Raw genomic sequence first — 18367 nt, 5'->3', positions numbered from 1 at the left:
GGGCGTGCTGGTCTTACAGGGAGGTGTGTTCAGGTGCATTCTGGGGCGTGCTGGTCTTACAGGGAGGTGTGTTCAGGTGCATTCTGGGCGTGCTGGTCTTACAGGGAGGTGTGTTCAGGTGCATTCTGGGCGTGCTGGTCTTACAGGGAGGTGTGTTCAGGTGCATTCTGGGCGTACTGGTCTTACAGGGAGGTGTGTTCAGGTGCATTCTGGGGCGTGCTGGTCTTACAGGGAGGTGTGTTCAGGTGCATTCAAATTAAAATGAGTCACATCACTGTAATTGATTAGGTTGTTTTTTATTGCGTGTTTTTACTTTTTAAAGTAGTTTTTAAAACCTGTAATTTTACTTTTACCTAAGTAAAATTTGTTTGAAATATCGTATTTTGCTTCATTTTCGATCACATCCGTTACAGAGTAAAAAAAATATTAAATAAAAAAAGGTCTCCAACGCTGCTTTGGTAAAGTATCAACTAACTTAAATCGAAGGCTACGCCTCGCGTCCACACTGCTCTGCTGTTTCTGAGACCCTTAAACGGAGACATTTGGAAACGCTGTTAGCTTACTGACCTTTCAGTAACAGCTCCAGCTCGTCCTCGCTCCGAGATTATGAATCCTTTGCTCTTACTTTTCACCGTTATCGTTCTATCTCACAAGTATTTTCTGTGTTTTAGGGCGTTTTCACACCGACAGCCTTTAGCTCGGTTGCATTGAATTAGAGTTTGTTTGTCCCGCTGGTTCGTGAGGGCAGGTGAGAACGCGGCATTCGCACTCAGGTGCGCACCAAAAGCGGACCAATCAAGCGTACCGAGACCAGCTTGAGGAGGTGTGTCCTCCAGTCTGAGCTAGTGTCTCCTGTAGTCAGGTGTGTCCTCCAGTCTGAGCTAGTGTCTCCTGTAGTCAGGTGTGTCCTCCAGTCTGAGCTAGTGTCTCTTGTAGTCAGGTGTGTTCAACAGTCTGAGCTAGTGTCTCCTGTAGTCAGGTGTGTCCTCCAGTCTGAGCTAGTGTCTCCTGTAGTCAGGTGTGTTCAACAGTCTGAGCTAGTGTCTCCTGTAGTCAGGTGTGTCGTCCAGTCTGAGCTAGTGTCTCCTGTAGTCAGGTGTGTCCTCCAGTCTGAGCTAGTGTCTCCTGTAGTCAGGTGTGTTCAACAGTCTGAGCTAGTGTCTCCTGTAGTCAGGTGTGTCCTCCAGTCTGAGCTAGTGTCTCCTGTAGTCAGGTGTGTCCTCCAGTCTGAGCTAGTGTCTCCTGTAGTCAGGTGTGTTCAACAGTCTGAGCTAGTGTCTCCTGTAGTCAGGTGTGTCCTCCAGTCTGAGCTAGTGTCTCCTGTAGTCAGGTGTGTCCTCCAGTCTGAGCTAGTGTCTCCTGTAGTCAGGTGTGTTCAACAGTCTGAGCTAGTGTCTCCTGTAGTCAGGTGTGTCCTCCAGTCTGAGCTAGTGTCTCCTGTAGTCAGGTGTGTCCTCCAGTCTGAGCTAGTGTCTCCTGTAGTCAGGTGTGTCCTCCAGTCTGAGCTAGTGTCTCCTGTAGTCAGGTGTGTCCTCCAGTCTGAGCTAGTGTCTCCTGTAGTCAGGCGTGTCCTCCAGTCTGAGCTAGTGTCTCCTGTAGTCAGGTGTGTCCTCCAGTCTGAGCTAGTGTCTCCTGTAGTCAGGTGTGTTCAACAGTCTGAGCTAGTGTCTCCTGTAGTCAGGTGTGTTCAACAGTCTGAGCTAGTGTCTCCTGTAGTCAGGTGTGTCCTCCAGTCTGAGCTAGTGTCTCCTGTAGTCAGGTGTGTCCTCCAGTCTGAGCTAGTGTCTCCTGTAGTCAGGTGTGTCCTCCAGTCTGAGCTAGTGTCTCCTGTAGTCAGGTGTGTCCTCCAGTCTGAGCTAGTGTCTCCTGTAGTCAGGTGTGTCCTCCAGTCTGAGCTAGTGTCTCCTGTAGTCAGGTGTGTCCTCCAGTCTGAGCTAGTGTCTCCTGTAGTCAGGTGTGTCCTCCAGTCTGAGCTAGTGTCTCCTGTAGTCAGGTGTGTCCTCCAGTCTGAGCTAGTGTCTCCTGTAGTCAGGTGTGTTCAACAGTCTGAGCTAGTGTCTCCTGTAGTCAGGTGTGTCCTCCAGTCTGAGCTAGTGTCTCCTGTAGTCAGGTGTGTCCTCCAGTCTGAGCTAGTGTCTCCTGTAGTCAGGTGTGTCCTCCAGTCTGAGCTAGTGTCTCCTGTAGTCAGGTGTGTCCTCCAGTCTGAGCTAGTGTCTCCTGTAGTCAGGTGTGTTCAACAGTCTGAGCTAGTGTCTCCTGTAGTCAGGTGTGTCCTCCAGTCTGAGCTAGTGTCTCCTGTAGTCAGGTGTGTCCTCCAGTCTGAGCTAGTGTCTCCTGTAGTCAGGTGTGTCCTCCAGTCTGAGCTAGTGTCTCCTGTAGTCAGGTGTGTCCTCCAGTCTGAGCTAGTGTCTCCTGTAGTCAGGTGTGTCCTCCAGTCTGAGCTAGTGTCTCCTGTAGTCAGGTGTGTCCTCCAGTCTGAGCTAGTGTCTCTTGTAGTCAGGTGTGTTCAACAGTCTGAGCTAGTGTCTCCTGTAGTCAGGCGTGTCCTCCAGTCTGAGCTAGTGTCTCCTGTAGTCAGGTGTGTCCTCCAGTCTGAGCTAGTGTCTCCTGTAGTCAGGTGTGTCCTCCAGTCTGAGCTAGTGTCTCCTGTAGTCAGGTGTGTTCAACAGTCTGAGCTAGTGTCTCCTGTAGTCAGGTGTGTTCAACAGTCTGAGCTAGTGTCTCCTGTAGTCAGGTGTGTCCTCCAGTCTGAGCTAGTGTCTCCTGTAGTCAGGTGTGTCCTCCAGTCTGAGCTAGTGTCTCCTGTAGTCAGGTGTGTCCTCCAGTCTGAGCTAGTGTCTCCTGTAGTCAGGTGTGTCCTCCAGTCTGAGCTAGTGTCTCCTGTAGTCAGGTGTGTCCTCCAGTCTGAGCTAGTGTCTCCTGTAGTCAGGTGTGTCCTCCAGTCTGAGTTAGTGTCTCTTGTAGTCAGGTGTGTTCAACAGTCTGAGCTAGTGTCTCCTGTAGTCAGGCGTGTCCTCCAGTCTGAGCTAGTGTCTCCTGTAGTCAGGTGTGTCCTCCAGTCTGAGCTAGTGTCTCCTGTCGTCAGGTGTGTCCTCCAGTCTGAGCTAGTGTCTCCTGTAGTCAGGTGTGTCCTCCAGTCTGAGCTAGTGTCTCCTGTAGTCAGGTGTGTTCAACAGTCTGAGCTAGTGTCTCCTGTAGTCAGGTGTGTCCTCCAGTCTGAGCTAGTGTCTCCTGTAGTCAGGTGTGTCCTCCAGTCTGAGCTAGTGTCTCCTGTAGTCAGGTGTGTCCTCCAGTCTGAGCTAGTGTCTCCTGTAGTCAGGTGTGTCCTCCAGTCTGAGCTAGTGTCTCCTGTAGTCAGGTGTGTCCTCCAGTCTGAGCTAGTGTCTCCTGTAGTCAGGTGTGTCCTCCAGTCTGAGTTAGTGTCTCTTGTAGTCAGGTGTGTTCAACAGTCTGAGCTAGTGTCTCCTGTAGTCAGGTGTGTCCTCCAGTCTGAGCTAGTGTCTCCTGTAGTCAGGTGTGTCCTCCAGTCTGAGCTAGTGTCTCCTGTAGTCAGGTGTGTCCTCCAGTCTGAGCTAGTGTCTCCTGTAGTCAGGTGTGTCCTCCAGTCTGAGCTAGTGTCTCCTGTAGTCAGGTGTGTTCAACAGTCTGAGCTAGTGTCTCCTGTAGTCAGGTGTGTCCTCCAGTCTGAGCTAGTGTCTCCTGTAGTCAGGTGTGTCCTCCAGTCTGAGCTAGTGTCTCCTGTAGTCAGGTGTGTCCTCCAGTCTGAGCTAGTGTCTCCTGTAGTCAGGTGTGTCCTCCAGTCTGAGCTAGTGTCTCCTGTAGTCAGGTGTGTCCTCCAGTCTGAGCTAGTGTCTCCTGTAGTCAGGTGTGTCCTCCAGTCTGAGCTAGTGTCTCTTGTAGTCAGGTGTGTTCAACAGTCTGAGCTAGTGTCTCCTGTAGTCAGGCGTGTCCTCCAGTCTGAGCTAGTCACTCCTGTAGTCAGGTGTGTCCTCCAGTCTGAGCTAGTGTCTCCTGTAGTCAGGTGTGTCCTCCAGTCTGAGCTAGTGTCTCCTGTAGTCAGGTGTGTTCAACAGTCTGAGCTAGTGTCTCCTGTAGTCAGGTGTGTTCAACAGTCTGAGCTAGTGTCTCCTGTAGTCAGGTGTGTCCTCCAGTCTGAGCTAGTGTCTCCTGTAGTCAGGTGTGTCCTCCAGTCTGAGCTAGTGTCTCCTGTAGTCAGGTGTGTCCTCCAGTCTGAGCTAGTGTCTCCTGTAGTCAGGTGTGTCCTCCAGTCAGTCTGAGCTAGTGTCTCCTGTAGTCAGGTGTGTCCTCCAGTCTGAGCTAGTGTCTCCTGTAGTCAGGTGTGTCCTCCAGTCTGAGTTAGTGTCTCTTGTAGTCAGGTGTGTTCAACAGTCTGAGCTAGTGTCTCCTGTAGTCAGGCGTGTCCTCCAGTCTGAGCTAGTGTCTCCTGTAGTCAGGTGTGTCCTCCAGTCTGAGCTAGTGTCTCCTGTCGTCAGGTGTGTCCTCCAGTCTGAGCTAGTGTCTCCTGTAGTCAGGTGTGTCCTCCAGTCTGAGCTAGTGTCTCCTGTAGTCAGGTGTGTTCAACAGTCTGAGCTAGTGTCTCCTGTAGTCAGGTGTGTCCTCCAGTCTGAGCTAGTGTCTCCTGTAGTCAGGTGTGTCCTCCAGTCTGAGCTAGTGTCTCCTGTAGTCAGGTGTGTCCTCCAGTCTGAGCTAGTGTCTCCTGTAGTCAGGTGTGTCCTCCAGTCTGAGCTAGTGTCTCCTGTAGTCAGGTGTGTCCTCCAGTCTGAGCTAGTGTCTCCTGTAGTCAGGTGTGTCCTCCAGTCTGAGCTAGTGTCTCCTGTAGTCAGGTGTGTCCTCCAGTCTGAGCTAGTGTCTGGATTTTTCCAGGTGTGAAACCAAACCGATCCGAACCGAGGGGCAAATCGCTCCGAGTTTACTACCTCACCAACTGATTCGGACCAAAGCAAACGAACTACAGGTGTGAAAACGCCCTTAAACTTCTGCATCCATGATTTTCAACTGCATAGTAACGTCCGGCACTCTGCTTCCTGTTTACACCGGCACGCACATGCCCAGTGCGTGTTAACGGTCATGTGATATGTGATGTCAGACGTGTTAATATGGACGCACATTAGTTCTGATACTGGAGCCGAAACTCTTGTGTGGACAGAGATTATTTTTGTCTCAAAACGCTGCTTAAAGGAACACGCCGACTTATTGGGAATTTATCTTATTCACCGTAACCCCCAGAGTTAGACTAGTCCATACATACCCTTCTCATCTCCGTGCGTGCTGTAACGCTGTCTGACGGCTCCAGCGGCATCAGGCCAGCACAGATCCTGCAGGTGAATGGTTCCAGTAATCCTACTGCTCTGAATAAGTGACAAAATGACTCCAACATGTTCCTATTTACATGTTGTGATTTGTAGAAGTCTGGCGTGTACAAAAAACAACGTAACATGAGACACAGCCATCTTCTAACTGTAAACAAACCGGGAACTATATTCTCAGGCGGAAGAATATAGTACTTGGGCGGAGTGATATGCTCGCAGCAAGCCTGTCTGAGAATATAGTTCCCGGTTTGTTTACTGTTAGAAGATGGCTGTGTCTCATGTTACGTTGTTTTTTGTACACGCTGTGACTCTACAAATCACAACATGTAAATAGGAACATGTTGGTGTTATTTTGTCATTTTTGTCATAATTTGGAGCAGTAGGCTAGTTGGAACCAGTTACCTGCAGGATCTGTGCTAGGCTAAGCTAATGCTGGAACCGTCAGACAGCGTTACAGCACGCACTGAGATGAGAAGGGTATGTATGGACTTGTCTTACTCTGGGGGTTACGGTGAATAAGATTATTTCCCAATAAGTTGGGGTGTTCCTTTAAAAATGAAAACGTAGCAGCGGAGGTGTAGCCTGAACCATGACCTACACATTAAAGGAATAGTTTGTTATTTTGGGAAATGCTTCCAAAGACTGAGATGAGAATACTGTATGGATATCAAGGGAGTCAGGATGTAGTTAGCCTAGCTTAGCATGAAGACTGGAAGCAAGAGAGGAAACTGCTAGTGATTCGTCCAATCTTCAATAATACACTAAAAAAACCTGACTTTGTTTTTCCCACGTACTTGTCCTGACGTTCCTCTGGATTGGCTGGCTCCTGACCGCGGGCCTGTCCGGGGCTCCGCCCCCGCTTAGGGTCGCCACGGTGAAGTTGTACAGTCGCCCTGGAAACATCCCGCCCAGGATGCGGCCGGTCAGGTGAGTCTGCGTGACGGACAGCCTGTCGGGAGGCGTCCACTGCAGGCCGAAGCTGTCGTAGTCGCCGGAGGCGGGACCGGACCACGACAGCTCTATCGTGTCACTGGTCGGGCCTTGTTTGACAGACAGGTGGGTGGGCGGCTCTGGAGCTGAAAGAGAGGAACCCAATATTAACTGTCGGTAGTAATACTCTGAGGACACAAGACGCACCGGCATCGTCCAAACAATGTTTGACAAAACTCCTACTCAAAAAGCAATATTACAAAATATCATTTATTTACTATTTTAAACTTAATTATATAACCTAAGACTTCGGTAAACTCATTTCAAGCACCGAAACTATTCAAACCACACACACACACACACACACACACATCATAAGATAAGGTTTGTTTTCGAAAGAGATTTGAGGAATTTCAAAAAAGCGAACTTCAACGTTTCAGCTTTAGCGCCAAATTATCTCCTTACACAGCTGAGTCTGTTGTGAACATTTTGATATGATGAAACACACAGGGATCAGTTATATGCAAAAACCCTAAAAATAAATCTAGACGCCTCCTAGCGGCAGCAAATGTAATTTGCAGCAAGGGTCAAGTCTAGCAACTCTCCGTTGGCTTGCGAGCTGGAAAACCAAACTCTAGTCGGGCCAATCACATCGTTTATAGAGTCGGTGGGCGGGGCTTATGGCGTACACTAACTGCGTGTCAATCACTGCTCATGCACACATTCCCTTCAAGTACCCTATGCCAATCTCTAGGTATGGTTAAGGGTATGTGATGATGTGGGGGTATTTTAATTCCTGTATTTGAAGGAAGAACATTTATGTATTCACGATATTATTCATTCACAAAGAAAATTGGTGTCCTTAAAGGTTTGATTCTTCAGATTTTTTTAAATTAAGGCATTAAGATCAATTTCCAAAAGATGTTTTTTTTATTCCTCTTTTTAGTCACCTTTAGCATGGGTGTATGGGTGCAGCACTGTACTTTAAGAACAGATACAAAATGTGTTATTAACTATTGTAATGGATTGACAGCTCTAGTTTTTATTTGACGTACCGGTGCGTCCGAAGGCTGAGATGTTATTGGTCAGTTCCCCGCTGTGTGTGATGACCTCAGCGCGATACAGCCTACCAGGAATCAGCCCAGAGAACGTGTGACTCTTGTGCTCTGCCCCGAGCGTCTGGGCTCCCAGAGTGGCTCCAGAAACGTCGTACAACACCACCTTAAAACACACAAAGAACACAATATTCATGCACTATTCTATCTGATGTTTCTCGATTCATATACATAATATGTGCATGTTGCATTTTACTGCTGTAGATGTCAAAGGTTGTGCTCAATATGTACTGTCGGGTAGTTAAATCTACAGCAATGCATCATATTCTATAAGACCATCATATGTTTGTAGTGTACAAGTACCTTGAATTACACAAACTAGCATATTTTCATTACTCTGTAACAATGTGTTCTTGCTGCCTGTCTTTGCCAGGTGTCTCTTGAAAAGAAATGTTTATCTCACTGAGATTTTATCTGCTTAATTAAAATAAAATAAGTGAAATAAGCGAACCTGATAGCTGCTCCAGCTTCCGTCTCCGTGCTGCCAGCTGACCGTCAGTCTGTCCGTCCGTCCCGAACTCTCAACCTGCAGAGATGAAACTGAAGACGGGACTGCAGAGCAGAAAAGACAGAAAAGACAAATAATAATAATAAGAAGAAGAAAAACTTATTTATAGAGCCCTTTTCATACAAGAGATTCAGCTCACAGCGCTTCAGAATAAAAACAATGCAACATATTGAAACAAACAGACGATAAAAAGACGATATACAATATCTCACAAAAGTGAGCACACCCCTCACATTTTGGTAAATATTTCTTTATATCTTTTAATGGGACAACACTGAAGAAGTTACACTTTGCCCGTCGGGGGAAGGCAAAATGTAGCCACACCGGTGACTTTAGGGAAACTAAAGTAGGATTTTCCAGTTCTGTTGTTTCTCCGTCATCTCCGACTCCGGCAGTCTGGCTACCGCTAAGCTAACGTTACCCTGTGTCTTTAGCTGCATGCTACAAGCCGCTGAGCTACGCTGTGTCTGTCGCTGTTTTATTCTTCGCACGTATGCAAGTAGGCGGGGGTGGCGAGAAGACAAAAATACTGGGGGAATCCAGCCGGTCCTGCATTAGATTTAGGTCATATGCGAAAGCTCATTTAGATCAAGTTTGAGCTTAAAAAAATCTAAATCGTAATACCCCTAGTACTTTATATATCAAACATGATAATAATAATAATAATAATAATAATAATAATAATAATAATAATAATTAGGGCTGCCACCTCTTAGTCGATTAGTCGACTAATCGGTCGTTTTGGTCTTAGTCAACTAAGATTTCTTTAGTTGATTAGTCATTTTTTATGCTTATTCATGCTTAATTACTTATTTCCAAGAAACTTCTGAGCACATTTATGGTGAACACAAGATTTAAAGTGGTGCTTTTGCAGGATTAATTGTTGTTTACAGATGGTTAATTAACTACATTTATATTGTGCTTTTCTAGTCTTAACCACCTCTCAAAGAGCACAGCTCTGTCAATTAAATCAACTAATCAATTAGTCGACAAAATCCTGTAAGTGTTAGTCGACTAAGGAGTTCTTTAGTCGAGGACAGCCTTAATAATAATACTCATGACATGATACTAGTGTGTGTACTGACCGGTTCTGGCGAGCACCGAGGAGTCGCTGCTCATGCCTCTGCTCCAGCTCACCACCTGCAGTCGGTACAGACTTCCTGCTCGCAGGCCCGAGAACACACAGCGGTCTGCAGCTGGACCCACTTTCTGCAGGTCCACCGGCTCCACCCCCGCCTGCAGCACACACAGAACATCATGCATATTATATATACTGTATATACTGCAGCACACACACAGAACATCATGCATATTATATATACTGTATATACTGCAGCACACACACAGAACATCATGCATATTATATATACTGTATATACTGCAGCACACACACAGAACATCATGCATATTATATATACTGTATATACTGCAGCACACACACAGAACATCCTGCATATTATATATACTGTATATACTGCAGCACACACACAGAACATCATGCATATTATATATACTGTATATACTGCAGCACACACACAGAACATCATGCATATTATATATACTGTATATACTGCAGCACACACACAGAACATCCTGCATATTATATATACTGTATATACTGCAGCACACACACAGAACATCCTGCATATTATATATACTGTATATACTGCAGCACACACACAGAACATCATGCATATTATATATACTGTATATACTGCAGCACACACAGAACATCATGCATATTATATATACTGTATATACTGCAGCACACACACAGAACATCATGCATATTATATATACTGTATATACTGCAGCACACACACAGAACATCATGCATATTATATATACTGTATATACTGCAGCACACACACAGAACATCATGCATATTATATATACTGTATATACTGCAGCACACACACAGAACATCATGCATATTATATATACTGTATATACTGCAGCACACACACAGAACATCATGCATATTATATATACTGTATATACTGCAGCACACACAGAACATCATGCATATTATATATACTGTATATACTGCAGCACACACACAGAACATCATGCATATTATATATACTGTATATACTGCAGCACACACACAGAACATCATGCATATTATATATACTGTATATACTGCAGCACACACACAGAACATCATGCATATTATATATACTGTATATACTGCAGCACACACACGGAACATCATGCATATTATATATACTGTATATACTGCAGCACACACACAGAACATCATGCATATTATATATACTGTATATACTGCAGCACACACACAGAACATCATGCATATTATATATACTGTATATACTGCAGCACACACACAGAACATCATGCATATTATATATACTGTATATACTGCAGCACACACACAGAACATCATGCATATTATATATACTGTATATACTGCAGCACACACACAGAACATCATGCATATTATATATACTGTAGATACTGAGCAAAATTATAAATGCAACACTTTTGTTTTTGCCCACTTTTTTCATGAGCTGAGTATTTTTCTATGTACACAAAAAGGCCTATTTCTCTCAAAATATTGTTCACAAATCTGTCTAAATCTGTGTTAGTGAGCACTTGTCCTTCGCCGAGATAATCCATCCACCATCAAGATGCTGATTAAACAGCAGGATTACTGCACAGGTGTGTGTGTGTGTGGGGTGGGGGGGTCTGACTGGTCCAAAAACCAGTCAGTATCTGGTGTTATGATCTGTTTGCGCGCTTTCACTTCACACACGAGCAGATCAGTTTCCTCTCTCCTTCCTGCTCAGCAAATCCAACATGATGGGGAGATGATCTCTGATTGGTTTATTGCATGTTACGCCCAAAACTATTGATTGATCAATGAAGACACTAAGACCCTGTTTACACGTACATGGTTATTTTCACAAACTGAGACATTTCCCTTCGTTTGTGCCCTTCGTTTACACGCAAACGGAGAATTCCCCCTCTGGAAACGAGTCTTTCTAAAAACTCCGGCCAGAGTGGAGATTTTGGAAATCTTCGTTTGCACGTTTGCACGTAAACTGAGACAAACGGAGGTTTAGGCAGCCGAGAGAGAGAAAGAGGACCTGATTCGTTGCGGTTGTTGCCATTTTCTGGATTCTGATTGGCTAACGTGGGCTTGAGCTTCTCGTTACACCGCCACCTACAGGTCTGGCGTGCTCTTGGCTGCATTGACGGTATATATATACACGGGTACATATAAACAAACACTTTTCTGAAAACTGACAGCTGTGCACAATGTTATTTTTGAAAACGGAGAGGTTGAAATGTCCGTTCCTGAAAATAACCGGCCACGTGGAAACGTACTATAAGTACAACTTTTTACAAACATGTGAACTGCACATGGACCCTTTTTTTCCTCCGTCAAACTAGCAAAAGTGGATTTGGACACGCCCTAAACACACCTGCACCAGGCACTTTTACCCACATTTGGCGGGTTGGCAGGTGTCAATTTCTAGCCCTGTACATATATCATGTTTTATGTATTGATTGTACAGTACAGGCCAAAAGTTTGGACACACCTTCTCATTCAATGTGTTTCCTTTTTATTTTCATGACTATTTACATTGTAGATTCTCACTGAAGGCATCAAAACTATGAATGAACACATATGGAATTATGTACTTAACAAAAAAGTGTGAAATAACTGAAAACATGTCTTATATTTTAGATTCTTCAAAGTAGCCACCCTTTGCTTTTTTTGATAACTCTGCAAACCCTTGGTGTTCTCTCAATGAGCTTCATGAGGTAGTCACCTGAAATGGTTTTACCTTCACAGGTGTGCTTTGTCAGGGTTAATTAGTGGAATTATTTCCCTTATTAATAAAAAAGCAAAGGGTTGCTACTTTGAATAATCTAAAATATAAGACTTGTTTTCAGTTATTTCACACTTTTTTGTTAAGTACATAATTCCATATGTGTTCATTCATAGTTTTGATGCCTTCAGTGAGAATCTACAATGTAAATAGTCATGAAAATAAAGAAACACATAGAATGAGAAGGTGTGTCCAAACTTTTGGCCTGTACTGTAGACTGTACAAATAAAGGACAAAGCTTCCAGGTCTGAAAAGTACAGTCAATGCTGAAGTTTCTTTAAGCTGCATTCTCAGTTTCAAGAAACCAAATTGCCAAACTTAAGACTTCTAAACAGCCCCAAACCAACAGGTGACGTCACTGATGCTACGCCCATTATTTTAATGTCTATGGTCTTGATATGAAACTATGTCATATATTGACGTGTAATATTTTCTCCTCTATATTTGAGGAGGCGTCCCACCTGGTGATGCTCTTTCCCGCCCGCTGCAGCATCCTGCCTGTGATTGGCTGTTGCCTCGGTGACGCTGTAGAGCGAGAGGTCGTAGGTATCGACGTAGCCGTCCGAGGGACGCCAGGAGAAGGAGAGAGAGGAGGAGTTGGCCGAAGTGACGGTTAGATTACTGACTGCAGCCGGACCTGAAACACAGACCGAGAGGATGCCAAGAATTTATTGTTCCGCTTTCGCAGCTCAAAGTTCAGGAGAAAGAAGAAAACGTGTAAACTGGTCAATCTCGTCAATAATCAAGGCTTAGAAACTCATCACTTGTGCTTAAAGTGCTCATATTATGCTTATTTTCAGGTTCATAATTGTATTTAGAGGTTGTACCAGAATAGGTTTACATGGTTTAATTTTCTAAAAACACCATATTTTTGTTGTACTGCACATTGCTGCAGCTCCTCTCACCTCTCACATCTGTTCCATCTTTGTTGGGAGTCGCACATGCTCAGTACCTAGGTAAGGACTACTAGCCAGTCAGAAGCAGAGTATGAGGGCGTATCCTGACAGTAGCTAGGTAAGGACTACTAGCCAGTCAGAAGCAGAGTATGAGTGCCCTGACAGTACCTAGGTAAGGACTACTAGCCAGTCAGGAGCAGAGTATGAGTGCCCTGACAGTACCTAGGTAAGGACTACTAGCCAGTCAGGAGCAGAGTATGAGTGCCCTGACAGTACCTAGGTAAGGACTACTAGCCAGTCAGGAGTAGAGTATGAGGGCGTGCCCTGACAGTACCTAGGTAAGGACTACTAGCCAGTCAGGAGCAGAGTATGAGGGTGTGCTATGCTAGCAGCTAGGTGAGCATTATAACCTTTGTCTCTGAAGTAAAGGCTGGACTACAACAGAGCTGTTTGGAGCAGTTGGTGAACAGTGTTTTCTGTTGGAGATGGTAAGTCTCTTTGGGGGACTTTGGGCTTTTTCATTTTGTAAACCTATAACATGCACAAAAAAGATACACAACAAAATAAAGGAAAAGGGAAAAGCCAAAAAGCATAATATGAGCACTGATAGATTATATGGCTAGAAGTGATACAGCTAAGTTACGCAAAATCAAATGTAATGTAATATTTGTAATACTTTCACAAAGGAAATGTTTTCCTTGGGAGTGGTTTAATTCAAAGAGAATCTTTTTCCTAAATTAAACTAGTCAATTTGGTGCCTAAACTTAACTGCAGTCGCCACATTTTCTCGGCTAAACGCTGTAACACAGTGGTGGTGAACCTGTGGCTCTTAGCCGTATGCTGCTCTTTGCCGGCTCCTTTGAGGCTCTTACTGTGTGGCTGGGGGCTGCGTTATTGGTGGATTTATTTTTTTTTTACTTTTTGAAACATTTCAGATAAGTTACAAAAAAAAAAGCATTTGAATGATACATTTGCCAATTATTTTAAAATAATAAATAATGCAGCAGAGTTTTTTTTTATGGACAGATTCTGCAACCTGAGGAAAGAAAGCGGCCACAGATCACCTTCCTCATTATTAACCCTTTCACTGCTGATTTTTTTTAAAGCCCCTCTAGTGACAAATGAGTGAAAGCGTGGCCACAACCGAGTACAACCAGACCTAAAAGGATTGTGGATAACAAAGACTGTCAGGTTTCCCACTGAGTCGATCTACAGTACAGGCCAAAAGTTTGAACACACCTTCTCATTCAATGTGTTTCTTTATTTTCATGACTACTTACATTGTAGATTCTCACTGAAGGCATCAAAACTATGAATGAACACATATGGAATTATGTACTTAACAAAAAAGTGTGAAATAACTGAAAACATGTCTTATATTTTAGATTCTTCAAAGTAGCCACCCTTTGCTTTTTTTGATAACTCTGCAAACCCTTGGTGTTCTCTCAATGAGCTTCATGAGGTAGTCACCTGAAATGGTTTTACCTTCACAGGTGTGCTTTGTCAGGGTTCATTAGTGGAATTATTTCCCTTATTAATAAAAGAGCAAAGGGTGGCTACTTTGAAGAATCTAAAATATAAGACATGTTTTCAGTTATTTCACACTTTTTTGTTAAGTACATAATTCCATATGTGTTCATTCATAGTTTTGATGCCTTCAGTGAGAATCTACAATGTAAATAGTCATGAAAATAAAAAGGAAACATATTGAATGAGAAGGTGTCCTAACTTTTGGCCTGTACTGTAAGTAAGAAAAAAAAAACTATGAAAACTGCTATGTATTCTGACTTTCATTAGATCTGGAAGTCCCTGTTGCTGTTATAATGTGGACTTGCATGTGTTGTGTGGCTTTTTGCTATGGTGCGTATTTTTTTGTGGCTCTTTATGCTGAACTGGTTGGCCACCCCTGCTGTAACAGTATCCCTTCAAGTACCCGACTAAAGTGCGTACTGTATTGTAGGGCTGCCACCTCTTAGTCGATTAGTCGACTAATCGGTCATTTTGGTCTTAGTCGACTAAGATTTCTTTAGTCGATTAGTCATTTTTTATGCTTATTCATGTTTAATTACTTATTTCCAAGAAACTTCTGAGCACATTTATGGTAAACACCAGATTTAAAGTGGTGCTTTTGCAGGATTAATTGTGGAGAAACTCAGTTTTACAGATGGTTAATTAACTACATTTATATTGTGCTTTTCTAGTCTTAACCACCTCTCAAAGAGCACAGCTCTGTCAATTAAATCAACTAATCGATTAGTCGACTAAATCCTATAAGTGTTAGTGGACTAAGAACTTCGTTAGTCGAGGACAGCCCTACTGTGTTGTAACGTAGTGACTTACGAGTTTGTCCCTCTGCGGTGGCGTCCGGTGACGGGACGCCACCGCTGAGCGTCGCCACCTTCACTCTGTACCACCTCCCCGACGTCAGACCCTCCAGGCGCTCGCTCCGACTCCCCACAGGGACCGACCAATTGGCCAGAACGACGCCGGCCTCGTCCAATAACTGCAGGCTGTAGCCGTCGTACACGCCCACCGGCCTCTCCCAGCTGATGGTCAGACTGTGCGTGGTGTGGTCGTTATCAGCCTGCAGCGCCGTGACTCTGGCCGGAGCTGAGACACAATAATCATCCATATTTAATGCCATTTTGTTCCTCAACCTTCAGATACAGTATTAGGGACCACTAAGGTCTATATAAAAGAGACTTCAGATACAGTATTAGGGGACCACTAAGGTCTATATAAAAGAGACTTCAGATACAGTATTAGGGGACCACTAAGGTCTATATAAAAGAGACTTCAGATACAGTATTAGGGACCACTAAGGTCTATATAAAAGAGACTTCAGATACAGTATTAGGGGACCACTAAGGTCTATATAAAAGAGACTTCAGATACAGTATTAGGGGACCACTAAGGTCTATATAAAAGAGACTTCAGATACAGTATTAGGGGACCACTAAGGTCTATATAAAAGAGACTTCAGATACAGTATTAGGGACCACTAAGGTCTAATATATAAAAGAGACTTCAGATACAGTATTAGGGACCACTAAGGTCTATACAGTATTAGGGGACCACTAAGGTCTATATAAAAAGAGACTTCAGATACAGTATTAGGGGACCACTAAGGTCTATATAAAAGAGACTTCAGATACAGTATTAGGGGACCACTAAGGTCTATATAAAAGAGACTTCAGATACAGTATTAGGGGACCACTAAGGTCTATATAAAAGAGACTTCAGATACAGTATTAGGGGACCACTAAGGTCTATATAAAAGAGACTTCAGATACAGTATTAGGGGACCACTAAGGTCTATATAAAAGAGACTTCAGATACAGTATTAGGGACCACTAAGGTCTATACAGTATTAGGGGGACCACTAAGGTCTATATAAAAAGAGACTTCAGATACAGTATTAGGGGACCACTAAGGTCTATATAAAAGAGACTTCAGATACAGTATTAGGGGACCACTAAGGCCTATATAAAAGAGACTTCAGATACAGATTAAGGGACCACTAAGGTCTATATAAAAGAGACTTCAGATACAGTATTAGGGGACCACTAAGGTCTATATAAAAGAGACTTCAGATACAGTATTAGGGGACCACTAAGGTCTATATAAAAGAGACTTCAGATACAGTATTAGGGGACCACTAAGGTCTATATAAAAGAGACTTCAGATACAGTATTAGGGGACCACTAAGGTCTATATAAAAGAGACTTCAGATACAGTATTAGGGGACCACTAAGGTCTATATAAAAGAGACTTCAGATACAGTATTAGGGGACCACTAAGGTCTATATAAAAGAGACTTCAGATACAGTATTAAAGGGACCACTAAGGTCTATATAAAAGAGACTTCAGATACAGTATTAGGGGACCACTAAGGTCTATATAAAAGAGACTTCAGATACAGTATTAGGGACCACTAAGGTCTATATAAAAGAGACTTCAGATACAGTATTAAAAGAGACTTGTGAACAGTATTAGGGGACCACTAAGGTCTATATAAAAGAGACTTCAGATACAGTATTAGGGGACCACTAAGGTCTATATAAAAGAGACTTCAGATACAGTATTAGGGGACCACTAAGGTCTATATAAAAGAGACTTCAGATACAGTATTAGGGGACCACTAAGGTCTATATAAAAGAGACTTCAGATACAGTATTAGGGGACCACTAAGGTCTATATAAAAGAGACTTCAGATACAGTATTAGGGGACCACTAAGGTCTATATAAAAGAGACTTCAGATACAGTATTAGGGGACCACTAAGGTCTATATAAAAGAGACTTCAGATACAGTATTAGGGACCACTAAGGTCTATATATAAAAGAGACTTCAGATACAGTATTAGGGACCACTAAGGTCTATACAGTCAGATACAGGGGACCACTAAGGTCTATATAAAAGAGACTTCAGATACAGTATTAGGGGACCACTAAGGTCTATATAAAAGAGACTTCAGATACAGTATTAGGGGACCACTAAGGTCTATATAAAAGAGACTTCAGATACAGTATTAGGGGACCACTAAGGTCTATATAAAAGAGACTTCAGATACAGTATTAGGGGACCACTAAGGTCTATATAAAAGAGACTTCAGATACAGTATTAGGGGACCACTAAGGTCTATATAAAAGAGACTTCAGATACAGTATTAGGGACCACTAAGGTCTATACAGTATTAGGGGACCACTAAGGTCTATATAAAAGAGACTTCAGATACAGTATTAGGGGACCACTAAGGTCTATATATAAAAGAGACTTCAGATACAGTATTAGGGGACCACTAAGGCCTATATAAAAGAGACTTCAGATACAGTATTAGGGACCACTAAGGTCTATATAAAAGAGACTTCAGATACAGTATTAGGGGACCACTAAGGTCTATATAAAAGAGACTTCAGATACAGTATTAGGGGACCACTAAGGTCTATATAAAAGAGACTTCAGATACAGTATTAGGGGACCACTAAGGTCTATATAAAAGAGACTTCAGATACAGTATTAGAGGGGGGACCACTAAGGTCTATATAAAAGAGACTTCAGATACAGTATTAGGGGACCACTAAGGTCTATATAAAAGAGACTTCAGATACAGTATTAGGGGACCACTAAGGTCTATATAAAAGAGACTTCAGATACAGTATTAGGGACCACTAAGGTCTATATAAAAGAGACTTCAGATACAGTATTAGGGGACCACTAAGGTCTATATAAAAGAGACTTCAGATACAGTATTAGGGGACCACTAAGGTCTATATAAAAGAGACTTCAGATACAGTATTAGGGGACCACTAAGGTCTATATAAAAGAGACTTCAGATACAGTATTAGGGACCACTAAGGTCTATATAAAAGAGACTTCAGATACAGTATTAGGGACCACTAAGGTCTATACAGTATTAGGGGACCACTAAGGTCTATATAAAAGAGACTTCAGATACAGTATTAGGGGACCACTAAGGTCTATATAAAAGAGACTTCAGATACAGTATTAGGGGACCACTAAGGTCTATATAAAAGAGACTTCAGATACAGTATTAGGGGACCACTAAGGTCTATATAAAAGAGACTTCAGATACAGTATTAGGGGACCACTAAGGTCTATATAAAAGAGACTTCAGATATAGTATTAGGGGACCACTAAGGTCTATATAAAAGAGACTTCAGATACAGTATTAGGGACCACTAAGGTCTATACAGTATTAGGGGACC

At 43.1% G+C, this 18367-nt stretch overlaps 1 protein-coding gene across 2 annotated transcripts in view; it reads right to left on the bottom strand.

Annotated features, from left to right (window-relative positions):
• Window positions 1–18367, bottom strand: part of ptprb (protein tyrosine phosphatase receptor type b) — a 92648-nt gene that overhangs the window by 26493 nt on the left and 47788 nt on the right. For both annotated transcript variants that reach the window (XM_028570302.1, XM_028570301.1), the window contains exons 18-23: window positions 14980–15249; window positions 12205–12380; window positions 8969–9119; window positions 7827–7927; window positions 7316–7481; window positions 6125–6406 (exon numbers count right to left, since the gene is read on the bottom strand). In XM_028570302.1, coding sequence (XP_028426103.1) covers window positions 6125–6406; window positions 7316–7481; window positions 7827–7927; window positions 8969–9119; window positions 12205–12380; window positions 14980–15249 — 1146 coding nt within the window. The remainder of the gene's footprint in view (window positions 1–6124; window positions 6407–7315; window positions 7482–7826; window positions 7928–8968; window positions 9120–12204; window positions 12381–14979; window positions 15250–18367) is intronic.

This window comes from Perca flavescens, chromosome 23, assembly GCF_004354835.1.
Source record: "Perca flavescens isolate YP-PL-M2 chromosome 23, PFLA_1.0, whole genome shotgun sequence".
NCBI lineage: Eukaryota > Metazoa > Chordata > Actinopteri > Perciformes > Percidae > Perca > Perca flavescens.
Note: the sequence above shows the minus strand (reverse complement) of the source record. Positions and strands in the feature narration are given on the sequence as shown.